Source organism: Eurosta solidaginis, chromosome 4, assembly GCF_040869045.1.
Source record: "Eurosta solidaginis isolate ZX-2024a chromosome 4, ASM4086904v1, whole genome shotgun sequence".
NCBI classification, from domain to species: Eukaryota; Metazoa; Arthropoda; class Insecta; order Diptera; family Tephritidae; genus Eurosta; species Eurosta solidaginis.
Window position 1 is genome coordinate 125,264,393 of NC_090322.1, and position 14,458 is coordinate 125,278,850.

The following is a 14,458-nucleotide window of genomic DNA, read 5'->3' on the forward strand; positions in this document are numbered from 1 at the left end:
AAGAAGGCCTCAACAGCACTCTATACATATATATAAAATAATGCTGGGGTGTACGTGGGGCTTATCGCCCTCTCTTTCTCATTGGGGTTTTACAGCGATTGTAAGCCTTATTCTATACTATGGAGTTCTTGTTTGGCGGAAAGCCCTGAAAACAACCCCGAAAGCTGCACTGTATGCCATTCTGCACACTCCACCTGTAGACCTGGTAGCAAAAAAAAAACATAGCGTTAACAACTGTAACCAGGCTCGGTGCCTCGGGGCAGCTTGAGCGCCGACCATATGGCCATAGTAGTATAGCGTCATCAATCACAAGCGAACAGACTACCTGATTCCCTATCTGTGCTTCGAGGGAGATCTTAAGGCCACAATAGAGATGGACGGTTAGCGCAAGGGTGCGCAAATGGCGGACGAGGCGATCCAAGGTAGTGGAAGGAGTAGGGTCTGCGGTATACTGTGCTGATCCGGAAATAAGCAGATCCTACAGGCTGCCGGATTACTGTAGCGTTTTCCAAGCGGAAATATTAGCCGTAACCAAAGCAGTAGAAACCCTGGAAGAGAATTGCTTAAGCTGCAACCGTGTTAACTTTTATATTGATAGTCATGCAGCAATTAAGGCAATAATCTCGCATAGCACAGCATCTAAATGCGTGTTAGAGTGTAAGCAGTCTCTGGAGAGAATCGGGACAGAGAGAAGCATACATCTATATTGGGTCCCGGGGCATATGGGAATAGATGGGAATGAATAGATCGGAAGCGGACGAACTAGCTAAAAAGGGCGCAAGCTTCAAGGGCTCGCTCCGTAGACGTCCCAATTAGATTGGGCGAGATTAAGCCAATGCGAGAGGTGCACCTGATCGACCAAGCGTGAAAGGCGTGAGTACAAACGTGGGGCTGTAAAGTGTCTAAGATTATGTGTAGGTCTTACAATATTAGACTAACACAGTTAAAAAAAAAAAATGTAAGGCGCGATAACCTCCGAAGAGATCTAAGGCCGAGCTTCTCTTCCAATTTGCGTCGTGCTCCTCTTGATTTTTCCCTACAAATTGGCCGGACGGGACCTACATGTTTTATGCCGACTCCGAACGGCATCTGCAAGGCAGATGAGTTTTCACTGAGAGCTTTTCATGGCAGAAATACAATCGGAGCGCTTGCCAGACACTGCCGAGGGGCGACCCCGCTTAGAAAAATTTTCTTCTAATTGAAAAATCTTATTTCTAAAATTTTGATGTTGTTTTGCCCGGGAGTTGAACCCAGGGCATACGGTGTGATAGGCGGAGCACGCTACCATCACACCACGGTGGCCGCCAGACTAACACAGTTGCTTCTATCATTAAAAAGAGACGACTGTAGACTCATGACGGGTATTCTGACTGGACACTGCCTTCTGGCGTCACATGCCTTTAAGTTAGGCTCGCTCAGTGATAGCAGATGTAGGAAGTGCGGGTTGGAGGAGGAAACGATAGAGCACGTTCTGTGCTCGTGCACTGCACTTGCCAGGCTAAGACTCCAACTATTAGGAGTGATACAGCTGTCAGATCTAGAAGCAGCAAGTGGCTTAAGTCCTAGGAAGCTTTTAGTATTTGCCAAGAGGACGGAGTTATTTTATAACATAGGACCGGGTTTTTCAGTTTGGTCGTTAAAACAAACTTCTGGTAACACCACGGACTCAATCAGTCTATGTGAGGTCTTCATGGACCGGCTAGTTCAACCTAACCTAACCTTATTATTAAAACTCCCTTCTTATTGATTCTAACACTTTCAAAGTTTTCCTGCAAAAACCACAGTTTCGAATAATCTGTTTGTTAGGGCCTTTGTGAATTAACCATATGTGTCTATAATATATATCAATACCTCTAATGTGCAAATTTTCTGTCAATCATTATTTGTTGAAACTGTGCAAATGTATGTTCTGCGCATGCGCGGGCTTTGTTGGTGTTAGTGAATTATAGTAGCGTGTGTAAAAAAAGTATTAAAGGGGTAACAACGGGTTGGGGGTTGCCGGGATCGAGCTGTCTTATAAGGTCACGTACTCTCGCTAAACTTGCGGCCTCCGCCGGGAAGTGGGGCCGAATTTCGGGAATTCTACCGGCGGGTATGAAACGAGCCGCGGCGGATTCAATGACCGTGCGGAAAGCACGCTCCCCTTGGCGGGCATCAGTTGGGATAGGGAGGGCAGCAAAGCGGGTGTCTTCAAAGGATTTGTATTCGTCCCACTTTCCTTTTTTAAAGTTAATGAAGGCGCGTTTTTCTGCGACGATGAAGTCGGCGGAACGCTCGAGCGAAATAAGTATAGGCAGGTGGTCGGATGCCAATGTTACCATCGGCTGCCAGTTGAGGCGCAGACTACGGGACGTCCTAGGGCGTGAACAGCAAGAAACCACAAAAGATTTATAGAAGTTACGTGGACGTCTGGTTTTGGGACTAGCCCAGAACCTGTCCGATGACAAGAGTATGACCGTCCTAAAATGATTCTTTTCCGGCAGATGCAGCAAAACCATTTCTCAGGACCGGGGTCAGGAGACGGACCCGGTTTGGGTTCGATACCTTCCCGGAGAAAGAGAATATGGAGCAGTCCCGCTGCAAGGAGCTGCTGGGAGGATGAAAATATGTTGGAGGGACGCAACAAATTAAATAGGGTTACGCTGAAATGTCAGTCCTTGGTCGGGAAAAATTCCCAGTCGTTCCGGTTCATAGAACCGACGGCCTTGGGAAGCGCCCTGGCACTCATCTCCCATCGCTTTTTAAAATAAACGAAATCGGATGAAAAAAACGCCCACATTTTATATATGTGGTCAACAACAACAACTAGGCTCCAGCTATTAGAGGCAAATAAGCTAGGTCGTAGGAAACATCTAGTATTTGCCAAAAAGACGGATATCTTCCATATCATAAGTCCTGGCAACTAATTGAGATTTTTACGTTGGGTCGTCAAACAAATTCTGGAAGCAATGTGGACACTATTAAGTGTTTATGGACCGGTAAGTTCAACCTAACCTAACCTATATGACTGGAAGCGGCGTAGACATATATACCTATTTTTGATGTGTAAACATCTTTGCTCACGGTATGCGGGAATCTTGAATGCAAGCGTAGCTGTAGTATTTGTAAGTGGTAAGCTATATTATCAAAAAAGTTATCGATATTTAATTAAGACAATATCAATTCGCCGGCGGCCGCCTTGGTGTGATGGTAGCGTGCTCCACCATCCACACCGAACATCCTGGGTTCACGCCCCAAAAGCAACATCAAACATTTAGAAACAAGTTTTTTCAATTAGAACAAAATTTTACTAAGAGGGGTCGCCTCTCGGCAGTGTTTGGCAAGCACTCCGAGTGTATTTCTGCCATGAAAAGGTCTCAGTGAAAACTCATCTGCCTAGCAGATCCCGTTCGATGTCGGCATAAAACAATTGGGTCCTATCCCACCAATTTGTAGGATAAATTAAAAGGAGCACGACGCAAATTGGAAGAGAAGCTCGGCCTAAAATCTCTTCGGAAATTATTGCGACTTACATTTATTTATTTTTTTATATGAATTCGCTTTCGGACTGTTGCCGATTTGTTTTCGAAAGGTTTTGTTTTTGTATTTTATTTATTTGAAAACATGATTCAATCACAAGAGGTTTGCTCGACAGACACATTTTTTGACAATTGCAGCCATTTTGCTCCCAAATCCAATTGACACCCGTTACCTGTGTTGTTTCTTTGCGAATTTTCGAAAAATATTAGTAGTAGAAATAGGAAGCAATCAGTTTACAAATACCCGACAAGTTCTTAACTGCATAATTCCTTAGAACATTTATTTTAATTTTATGATGAATTTATTAACTATGCCATCATCTATTAGTGTGGATGAACATAGGTTTTATGAAAAGTACGGACACCAAGGAATCGTGCACTTTCTTAAACCTATGAACATACGAAACCTAAACCAATTCAAAATTCATCGTTCAACGTCAAAACCTCGACTATTACATCGATTCACGTAAAAATGTCATTAGTAAATAATGGAAATGCCATAACGAAATGTACTCCTTGGGCATGTTAACTTATTCAGGTAAAAGTCTAGAACAGGAGTCTACTGCTAATACGCGTCCAAAAATATCGAGATAGGTGACCTCGACAACAATAATCCCAAGGCGGAAAAGAAAAATTGTATCTCTGTCCGGAGATATGTGCAGTTGAAAGTTGCCAATTTTCATGTGTTTGTTGTAATGTTTTTGTGCACTGAAAAAGATTTTGTGTACAAAGGGATTTTGCACGCATTTAATTTTGATCCGACCTCATTTGTGGACCGGCCAGAGTAATTTTTTATAAGCTCGGCTGAAGGCCGTCAATGAAACCCGGGGTAATTTTCGGTTTTTCGTCAATATCTTTTGAACGAGCTAGAATATTTGTTTCCGCCCTCGAATTATTGTTATCGAGGTCAATACGCGTCTTTTGACACTTCTCTTGATATTTTTGAGCGCGTATTAAAAGTCGACCTTCTGTTCTATTAATTCCGTATGTTCGCAACATTCGTCTCCATTTAAGAATTTGCAGAATCGGTTTATATTTGGAATATTATGTATATTCGGACCTCGTGAGGTAGTATCAAATGAACATATTCCGAATATTCTAAATTAACGGTTTATACGCAACGCTTCCATGAATAATTAACGGAAAAGAGCTTTCCGAAATTTCAGAATAAAAAGTTGAATACTCCCTGTGTAGCGGCAGGACCGCACAAAAGCTTAACTCTTCTGTCAAAGTCAAAGTAGGAATATAAAGTTCTAAGACAATAAGCCATTTTCTTTTATTTTTGTTTTTGTAAGTTCATTGCGGCTGCTGAGTATCGTATCACCCCATGTCGGCTGCCTCTCAAAATATTTTTCAAAAATTTCCCAAATCTGGATTTGTCACAAAACCGCCCTATATTAGAGTTAAATTGAAGAACGCTTCATCTCAGAATGCTTTTCATTAACTCCCTCTTATGACAAAATGCATTGAACTTATGCTCATGTAGGGAGTTTTGGAAACAAATTTTGAGATAATGCATTTTTGAATAAAATTCTAACGTACGGCTTTCTTCAAACAATTTCTGAAAGAATGACCAAACCAACATAACTTTATCAATTCACGAAATATTTAGTAGAAAATGAATTATTTCCCCAAAAACTTTTGGCATTTACAAATTTATTATCACTACTAAGATACTACCAAAGATACTTGTCTACTACAATTTCGCTGAAGGGGATTGAATTACTCCCCTTTTTCCTTATTTCGAAAAAGCAACCCGTCCAGATTTTTCAATTTGGGAGTGTCAAAGATCTGTCATCATTGAAGAACAAACCTCTAGTAATTGAATCATGATTTGAAAATTTGTTTGAAGTTATCAAAAAGTTATCGGCCTTTTATCGAACAGTTTTTGATTTCTTACCGGAGTTTTGCCAGTTTGTTATCACCGTGTGGGGAATTGGCATGCAGCTGTCACATCTGGCAGCACGAATTCTACATGGGACTTTTCAATTCCTTTCCACATTGACATTTCTTTTTATTTTCCCTGCCGTTGCAACTGAAATCTTGAATTTCTTCCCTAGCCGAAGGCAGACGATTCTGGGAAGTAAAAGCGGCAAGACTTATAATTTTTTTTGAGCACATAAATTATCGAGAACTTATATTCTTATGTAACTTACTATTATAATAAAAGTAACGATTTTATTAGTATGTGGAATTAATGTTCCCACATAAATTGGTGACCCATATTTTTTCATATAAAAAGAAGCAGATTGCGTGCACTAAGCCACAATGCCAGAAAACCAAGCAGATTCTGTTGAAGCAAACTAAGCAGGCTCCGGCACGCCAAATAACACACCTCAAGAGGAATTTTTCGACTCTTTCACAAATTCACAGCCAGCAGCTGCACACGTCGACAGGGTGGAACGTTTAGAGCTACCACCATTTTTGACCAATCACGTACAGTTATGGTTTGCTGCAATTGAGGCGCAGTTCCAGTTACGGCGAATTTCATCCGACTTAACCAAATACCAAGCAGTCGTAGCCCGATTGGACCAAGATACCCTCATCATCATCATAGAGCACGTCATATTTAATCCTCCCGAAATCGATAAGTATACTACAGTTAAAGAGGTTCTGGTAAACCACTTTTCTATTTCCCAGGAACGGCGCTTCAAGAAGCTTCTATCGGGTGTTGAATTGGGGGATCGACGACCGTCCGAACTGTTGGCAGAAATCAAACGATTGGGGGCGGCCGACTCGATTCAACATTCACTCGGACCATCTGGTTAGATCGACTCCCGCAGTATGTCCAAATAGCACTAATCGCCTCGGGTGAACTCGATATAGACAAACTCGCGCTATTAGCCAACAAGTTGGTGGAAAATCAACGCGATCCCGAGCCCCGGTGCGTAATGCCGGTGGACACCACTAAAACAACAATGCAGAAACAACTCGACGAACTAGCAAAGGAAGTAAATAACTTGGCAGGCAAGCTAAGCACTATAATTTCAAATAATGAGCGTCCGATTCGTCAAGTACCCACTGGGGCTGCGCCAATACGTTCAAGTAATGCAGTTCCTACATCTCCCTCTATCTGTTTCTACCACCGCAGGTTTGGTGCGCGAGCGAACAAGTGTACACAGCCATGCTCCTGGGCTTCGAACCAGGAAAACCCCAGCACACACCAGTAGACTCGGCGACTACTGGTGGCAAGCTCAACACTCGCCGACTGTTCGTCTACGACCGTGTCATCGGAACGAAATACCTCTTCGATACCGGCGCGGACAATTCAGTCATACCACCATCTCGCGACGAGAAACGAGCGCCAACACAATTTTTATTACATGCCGCAAACGGCGGTAAAATAGAAACGTATGGCGAAAAAGCTGTAACTTTAAATATTGGACTTCGCCGGAAAACCAGTTGGGTCTTTTGCGTGGCAAACGTACCATATCCAATCATAGGCGCTGATCTACTACATCAACATGGACTCGTGGTGGATCTCAAACAGGGATGCATTTCAGATCCCAACCTCGGGTTCAGCACTTTATGCACATACACCTCAGCTCCCATCACGTCCGTTACCACACTCAGCGGAACAACCGAGTTCAGCTTCATGCTTAAGCAGTTCCCTGAAGTATTGGGTAATCCCTCACGTCAGCCAAACATTCAGTGAAACACTATATTCCAACTACAGGAGCACCCTGCGTCCAAAGAGTACGTCAACTTGACCCGGAGCGCCTACGGATAGCGAGAGATGAGTTTCAACTAATGGTCGATTTGGGACACGCCAGACCCTCCAAAAGCCCTTGGGCCAGTCCATTACACATGGCCAAGAAGAAAAACGGAGACTGGAGGCCATGCGGGGACTACCGAAGACTCAACGAGCAAACCATCCCAGATCGCTACCCTATATCACTCCTTCAGGACTACACAACAGTGTTAGCTGATAAACACATATTTTCAACAATTGACCTTCGCCGTGCTTTTCACTACATCCCCGTTCGGTCTTTATGAGTTTATCAGCATGCCGTTCGGACTCCGCAATGCAGCACAATGGTTTCAACGTTTCATCAACGAAGTTCTCTCCGGCCTTGATTTCGTATACGCATACATCGACGACCTTCTCATAGCCTTAAGCAACAAAGAGCAATACAAACAACATCTGAATTTGGTTTTTCAACGACTTAGCGAATATGGGTTGTGCATCAACGCAGACAAGTGTAGCTTAGGCGTTACAACAGTGGACTTTTTGGGTTATAGAATAACAGCGCAAGGATCGGCACCTCTGCCTGACCCAGTTCAGGCCCTGTGAGATTTCCCCGAGCCCCAGTCTATTGTTGAACTCCGGCGATTCATCGGGGCTGTAAATTTCTACAGACGACATCTCAAACACGCGGCTACAACACAGGCACCGCTTAACGATTTTCTGAAAGACTCGAAGAAAAATGATAAAAGACCTGTTCCATGGACAGATGAGGCAAAACGCGCGTTTGAAACTATCAAAGAACAACTTGCTTCCGCAACGCTTCTCGCACATCCTGTACCAGGTGCCGAACTTCGTATCACATGCGATGCATCAAGTACGGCTTTAGGAGCCGTATTAGAGCAGTGCCAAAACAACATATGGCAACCACTGGGATTCTTCTCCAAAAAAACTATCACCAGCACAAATAAAACTACAACACCTACGACAGAGAATTAACTGCAGTGTATGAAGCCATAAAAAACTTTCGACACTGGGTCGAGGGTCGGGAATTCACAATCCGCACAGATCACAAGCCGTTGATTTTGCTTTCCGACAACAATCAGACAAATCATTGCCCCGGTAAATCAGACAGCTAGGATTTATCAGCCAGTTCACCACGGATATTCAGTACATTACTGGATCAGACAATAATGTAGCCGATTCATTCTCTCGCATTTACACCATGCATCTGCCAATGTGCATCGACCACGACGAGCTGTCAAACGCCCAAGCGACTGATGAAGAGCTCCGAAACTTGATATCGAACAACGATACTTCCCTTAAGCTTCAGGCGCTCAACTATGGACCTAACGGCAAGCAAATTACGTGCGCCGTTTCTACCAACAACCTGCGACCGTTCATACCACTAGCATTACGTCGCAGAGTATTCGACAGTATACACAACCTCGCCCACCCTAGCGGTCGAGCCACCGTCAAAATGATAACGCAAAGATATGTATGGACATCAATGAATAAGGACATAACCCGATGGGCACGGGATTGTATTGCATGTGAACGATCAAAAACTGGACGACACATTCACGCAGCCCCCGTGGCATTCCCGCTCCCAGATGGAAGATTCGACCATATTCACTTTGATCTGGTTGGACCCCTGCCGGAATCTCAAGGTTTCAAATACTGCATGACTATGATAGATAGATTTACCAAATGGCCGGAGGCAGTACCGATCAAAGACATAACAGCAAGCACAGTCGCCAATACTTTTTACTCTCACTGGATCGCGCGCTTCGGTTGCCCTAAGTTACTGACAACCGACCAAGGAACCCAGTTTGAAAGTGCTCTATTCACATCACTCTCACGTTTAGTTGGTGTTGGTGGTAAACGCATTCGAACGACGGCATACCACCCAGCAGCAAATGGACTTGTAGAAAGGTGGTATCGCACTTTAAAAGCAGCAATCATGTGCCATCAAATTCCCCAATGGACGCAGGTGCTACCGTCAGTTTTACTTGGACTGAGAACTTCCTACAAAGAGGACTTAAAACAACAACGTTGCGAATCCCTGGCGAATTTTTCATGCATGAAAGCTCACCAGCAGATCCACTTTATTTTTTGGAAGAATTCCGCACACACATACAAAAAATCAGACCGGCTCCAATCACACATCATTGCCGCCAGAAAACCTTCTGCTACAAAGTCTTAGCGACTTGTACTCATGTCTTTCTTCGAATCGATGCGGCCAAACGACCACTAGCACATCCCTACTCAGGACCACACAGAATCATCACCATAATTGACGACCATGTATACACCATCGAAGTTAACGGGAAAGCGGTGAACGTGAACGTGGAACGTCTGAAACCAGCTCACTTGGCCAGCGACGACGTGTTCGAAAGCAACCCACAAAGGAGATCGCTCAGCAGACCGGGCTCAGCACAAGCTCCGTATACTTCAACGAGCCTGCAGACCATCTAAATTTGACGTTTTCGATAACCCCTCAAACCCTCATTTAGGGGGGAGTATTGTGGGGTGGTATTGGCATGCAGCTGTCACATCTGGCAGCACGAATTCTACATGGGACTTTTCAATTCCTTTCCACATTGACATTTCTTTTTATTTTCCCTGCCGTTGCAACTGAAATCTTGGATTTCTTCCCTAGCCGAAGGCAGACGATCATTGTTTACTATATACATAGTTTGGCAGCTTAAATAGAGGTTATGTTGCGAATAGTGGAAGGCAGTGGCCTAGGCAGTCGAATGTCATATAATGAAGGAATGGTGTTCGGAGTTTTTTCAAAGTTAAAAAAAAGATAAAAGCTTTAATAAAAATAAAACTATTGTTTTAATAACAACAAAAACGCCTTATATATTCTGTATACATAAATTTATAAGGATTATCTCACTTTAAAATTTGAATTAAATAATCTAAAGTTTTTTTTTGAAACAGAGTCGAGAACTGTGCGTGTGAATGTGCGAATTTTCACCGATCAGCTGTTAGTTGCGCTACTTGGTAAAATTTACAATGATTATGAATGTGAGGGAGATTTCTCTGCCATTTCATACGAGTTTTTTCACTTGTTAAATTAAAGGGAATGCATCAAAATAGTTAAAGGACATTGGTTATTTTAAGAAAGAACACTTATTTGTACAAATTTGTGCTAAAAGATGTATTTATATTCTACCACAATATTCTCACTGTTAATACAACAACAACTACAACCACAATATTCTTTATTTTAAGTCGAAAAGTATATCATAAGCAACGGTAGAGCTCTTGGTATACAAATTTGATGCAGCCATCCAGAAATTGCGCAAGGATTTTTTAATAAGGCTTAAATAGATTTTGGCATATGATGAAGGATGAATTTAACTCAACTTGGCCGCCAGAAAATTGCTTTGCTGAATGAAAGCAGGCAACTCCGGCAGATTTGTGTTATGCGGCCGTCTTCTTCTTATGTTCCGCTGTTGATGTTGCTGTGGCACCAATTCATTACTCATTTCAGTGAATACCACATGAAATGCAATAAATACTGTGCAATGTTTATATTTTATTTCTTAATTTCCAACAAATTTGCAACAATAATTAAACTTTTAAATTTTTTAAACAAAATAAGAAATGTGCAACGAAATTTCAATTGACAAAACAGCTGACTTCGAAAATTCGAAATTCCTATTCCCCAATTATTGTTCTCCCTAGGAGAATAGAATTGGAGGAATTTTTCCGCGGGAATAAAAAAATCCGCGAGAATATTTAGAATTGGTCTGATAATTTTTTTTGAGCACATAAATTATCGAGAACTTATATTCTTATGTAACTTACCATTACAATAAAAGTAACGATTTTATTAGTATGTGGAATTAATGTTCCCACAACCGTGTTACAGATTTGTTAACGACCCCGATCGGATTGTTGTGAAACAGCTACCGATAAAACATAAATACAAAATCGATGAAACACCTGTAACCCCTCGATAACAAAATGAGAAACCAATAAGCGGATGGCTAAGCGATAACAGCGATACAAAAGAAAATAAGTCGAAATGATTTGCTTTTGTGGCTTAACTTCAACTCTTCGGCTAGCTGCTAGATTTTAACCGCTAGCTTTCTAGATGGACATCTGAAAACATCGAACTGCGCGAGTATTCGTACTCACGCCACTTTTTTGATCTGCTATTTGTGGCAGTACGTTGGATGCTAAAACATCTAACACCCAAGTGTTGCCGGAGTTGCATTCCTCGCTGTAAACGAATCTGGTTATTGCTATAGGAGTACTTTTACCTCCTGGTAAGTACACGTATTTGCTTAGTTGCAACAAAGCGGACTCAACAGGGCCGGCACGGTAATAGACCATTAGAGCGAAACCCATCTCGCTAGAATTCTAGGAATGAAATCATTGAACGTATGTAACAAAGCGAAAGCTGATTATATACAACATATCTGTATGTGTGTATAATATACACTGTATATGCTCAACGTTGTAGCTAAATAACCTTTTGTTTTGATGGTTTGCTGGCAGTCAATGACACGTCAAGACACCCCCTTAACATTTAAACTACATGCATCCCAATACATATTAAGATATTGATGCTTACCCAAGGTAATATCAATATTTTTACTGGTCATATCCACCGCTCCTGAATCAGTAGGATTATAAAGCCTATAAATTATCTGAAAAATAAAAAGAATGTTACCATTGGACAGTTCCAGAATCCTCTAATCAATGCGGCAAACTCAGTTTCTGAAAATATTCTCTGCTTGTTTCATACATACCATAAAAATAGCTAAGTGGCGACATTTTTGAGTGCTCCAAATCTGCATTTTTCTAAACTATTTAAATTATATGTGTGTATATAAATTAAAAAAAAAATTTACTAAATTATTTTACATTCGCGTAAAAAATCACTTGCAGCTTTCAATAGATTGCGTTTGATCAGCCCCTTTTTGCTTTTCTTCTTCCGTCTCCCCAGTGTCAACAGAAACGTCAAAACGTATTCAGCAATGCTGCCAACATCCATCAATAAAGGCTGGTTTAAGGCCTGTCCATGATGTAATAATAATGGTGATGTCAACAACATACCAGACACGTAAATTTATAGGCGCATAAATACAGTCAAAATAAAATTCGTTATAATTTTAGATGCAGCTTTTTGGCATAAATTTCTAATAGCTATCTGTCAAAAAAGCTCCAACTAAATTTAAAACCTATTTTATTTTGACCATGACTATGAGCCATGACTAATTCACCACATTACCTACTTAAAGATTAGCGAAAAACGCGGTGTTTTCGTTGAAATTTCACAAAAAAAAATATTAAAAACGGTAAAAAATAGTTAAATTGTGTTTGTTATATCAAAATAATATTTTTCTAGCGTTGAAGTTGACGAATTTCATGCCAAATTTCTCCAAAGGTGAATTACCTACCCGCGATTTGATACTTTATTATTTCCCACTATTCGTTATGTTGGCAGTTCTCTGAATATAACTCCACTTTTTCGGTAGTTCTATTTACCAGTATTTACGTGTACTACAAATTTTGATTGCTTAATTTTTCGTACAAAATTCCCGAAAAATTTTGTTTTCTGAAAATTTTTTTCTGTATTCTTTTGGGGAAGACAAAGTTTCTTTGGCTAAACAATTCAAGTAGTGACTTATGTAGTTATAATAGCTGTGTTTTTTTTACATCTATATACATATAGGCTTAGGCTTTATATGGACTGTTAAACGTTAAATTTTATCTACACTTCTGAATTTGCTCCGTAGAAAATTAGTACTACTAAATTTCAATAAGTATGTACTCAGATGCAACTGAAATATGTGTCTATGTTTCACCTCTACACTACCTCTATGTATTACCTCTACAAATGGTGTGTATCCTCTATTCACCGAAACCCATTCAGCTATAGGTTATACATACACAACGGTAGGCACCACTACATATACACGATTACCAAATTGAGAATGTGTTATAGCTCCGACACATAAGCAGTTTTTCATATAGATGAGTTTAATAGCTGCGACACATAAGCAGTTTTTCATATAGATGAGTTTAACACAAGCATTATGAGTAGATTGCCCGTATTTTTATGGAGAATGGTAGAATGAGCGACACTGGCGCCATCTGATATTGAAAAGTAGACAACTCCCCAATTTTGTTGCAAGCAAATCATAAGAAGAAGAATTTGACATTTGATTTGGTTAAGGGTATTGGCACACTGCAAGTGAAATTATTTTTCCCACTCGTTGGTAAATTTTCTAACATATTTCGCGATTAAAAACTGCAATATAGCAATCTAATACGATACAAAATATGCTCCCAGCGAGTTAGGGGGTCAGAATATACCCGCGGCAGGTATGCCTGTCGTAAGAGGCGATTAAAATACCAGATTCAAGGGGCTGTGTAGCGAAACCGTTCAGGTTGCCAGCGCAATATATAGCTTCTCCAAACCTAATTGTCAACCTCACATATCCGCGGCGAATCCTGTTTCACTAACAGACGAGGCTCTGGCGACCCCAAGCTCCTGATGGAACTTGGGGGTGGGGAGAGGGGGATGACCTAAAGGTGTAATGTGGTCACATAAATCGTTCCCGAGATGGTCGGGCTAGTACCTTAATGGTGCTGTGTTACCGGAGCGTACCGGATCTGTATCCAGCAAAGGACGATCACATCGATAACACTCCCCAAAGCCTTCGGGGAGCAATCTTATCGCTAAAACACCAACAACACAAAATATGTTAGCAAGTATTTTTGTTGTATAGGGAGAACGTTTACAAAAGTGCTTCGCGAAATTTTGTATGTGAATGGGCAAGGCGTAATAAACTTCAATTGCTAAGTGTGGAGTTCCTTCATAATTACAAAGGCAACATCTTGGTTGATTATGGCGATATTATGGGAATGCATAAGCTTGTGCTAAACGCATCTATATGAAAAATGTCCTTGTACCGCGGCCTTCAGCTGCAGCATCGTGATGAGTTAACCGCAAGTATTTGTATGGGGATCGCCAAATAATTTATTCTTATGTGAGCGGTTATTCTGAGTTCAGCGCTTGTACTGTAAGCACGTGTAACACGCACCCTTAGTACAGTGTTTGGTCGGACAAAACGGATGTATGTACATACTTATGAATGCAAAATATTTCAGGAATGTGAAGTAGATTTTTTTTCTTTTAAATAGTGCCAATATGACGCAATGCTTAATTTTCGGAAAAATTATATATTAAATTTGCAAGCAAAGCTTAAATCAACATTTCATTTCG

The 14,458-nt window shown here is 41.2% G+C and overlaps 1 protein-coding gene across 3 annotated transcripts in view; it reads right to left on the reverse strand.

The window, feature by feature from the left end:
• The window catches only part of ERp44 (Endoplasmic reticulum protein 44), a 50,760-nt gene extending 38,580 nt beyond the window's left edge, over nt 1-12,180 (reverse strand). For 2 of the 3 annotated variants that reach the window (XM_067782785.1, XM_067782784.1), the window contains exons 1-2: nt 11,976-12,179; nt 11,798-11,873 (exon numbers count right to left, since the gene is read on the reverse strand). In XM_067782785.1, the coding sequence (XP_067638886.1) occupies nt 11,798-11,873; nt 11,976-12,023 (124 nt within the window). In that variant the 5' untranslated portion in view covers nt 12,024-12,179. Of the gene's footprint in view, nt 1-11,797; nt 11,874-11,975 lie in introns of all 3 variants that reach the window. The other variant, XM_067782783.1, reaches the window with a different exon arrangement.
• Nucleotides 12,181-14,458: the final 2,278 nt, after the last annotated feature.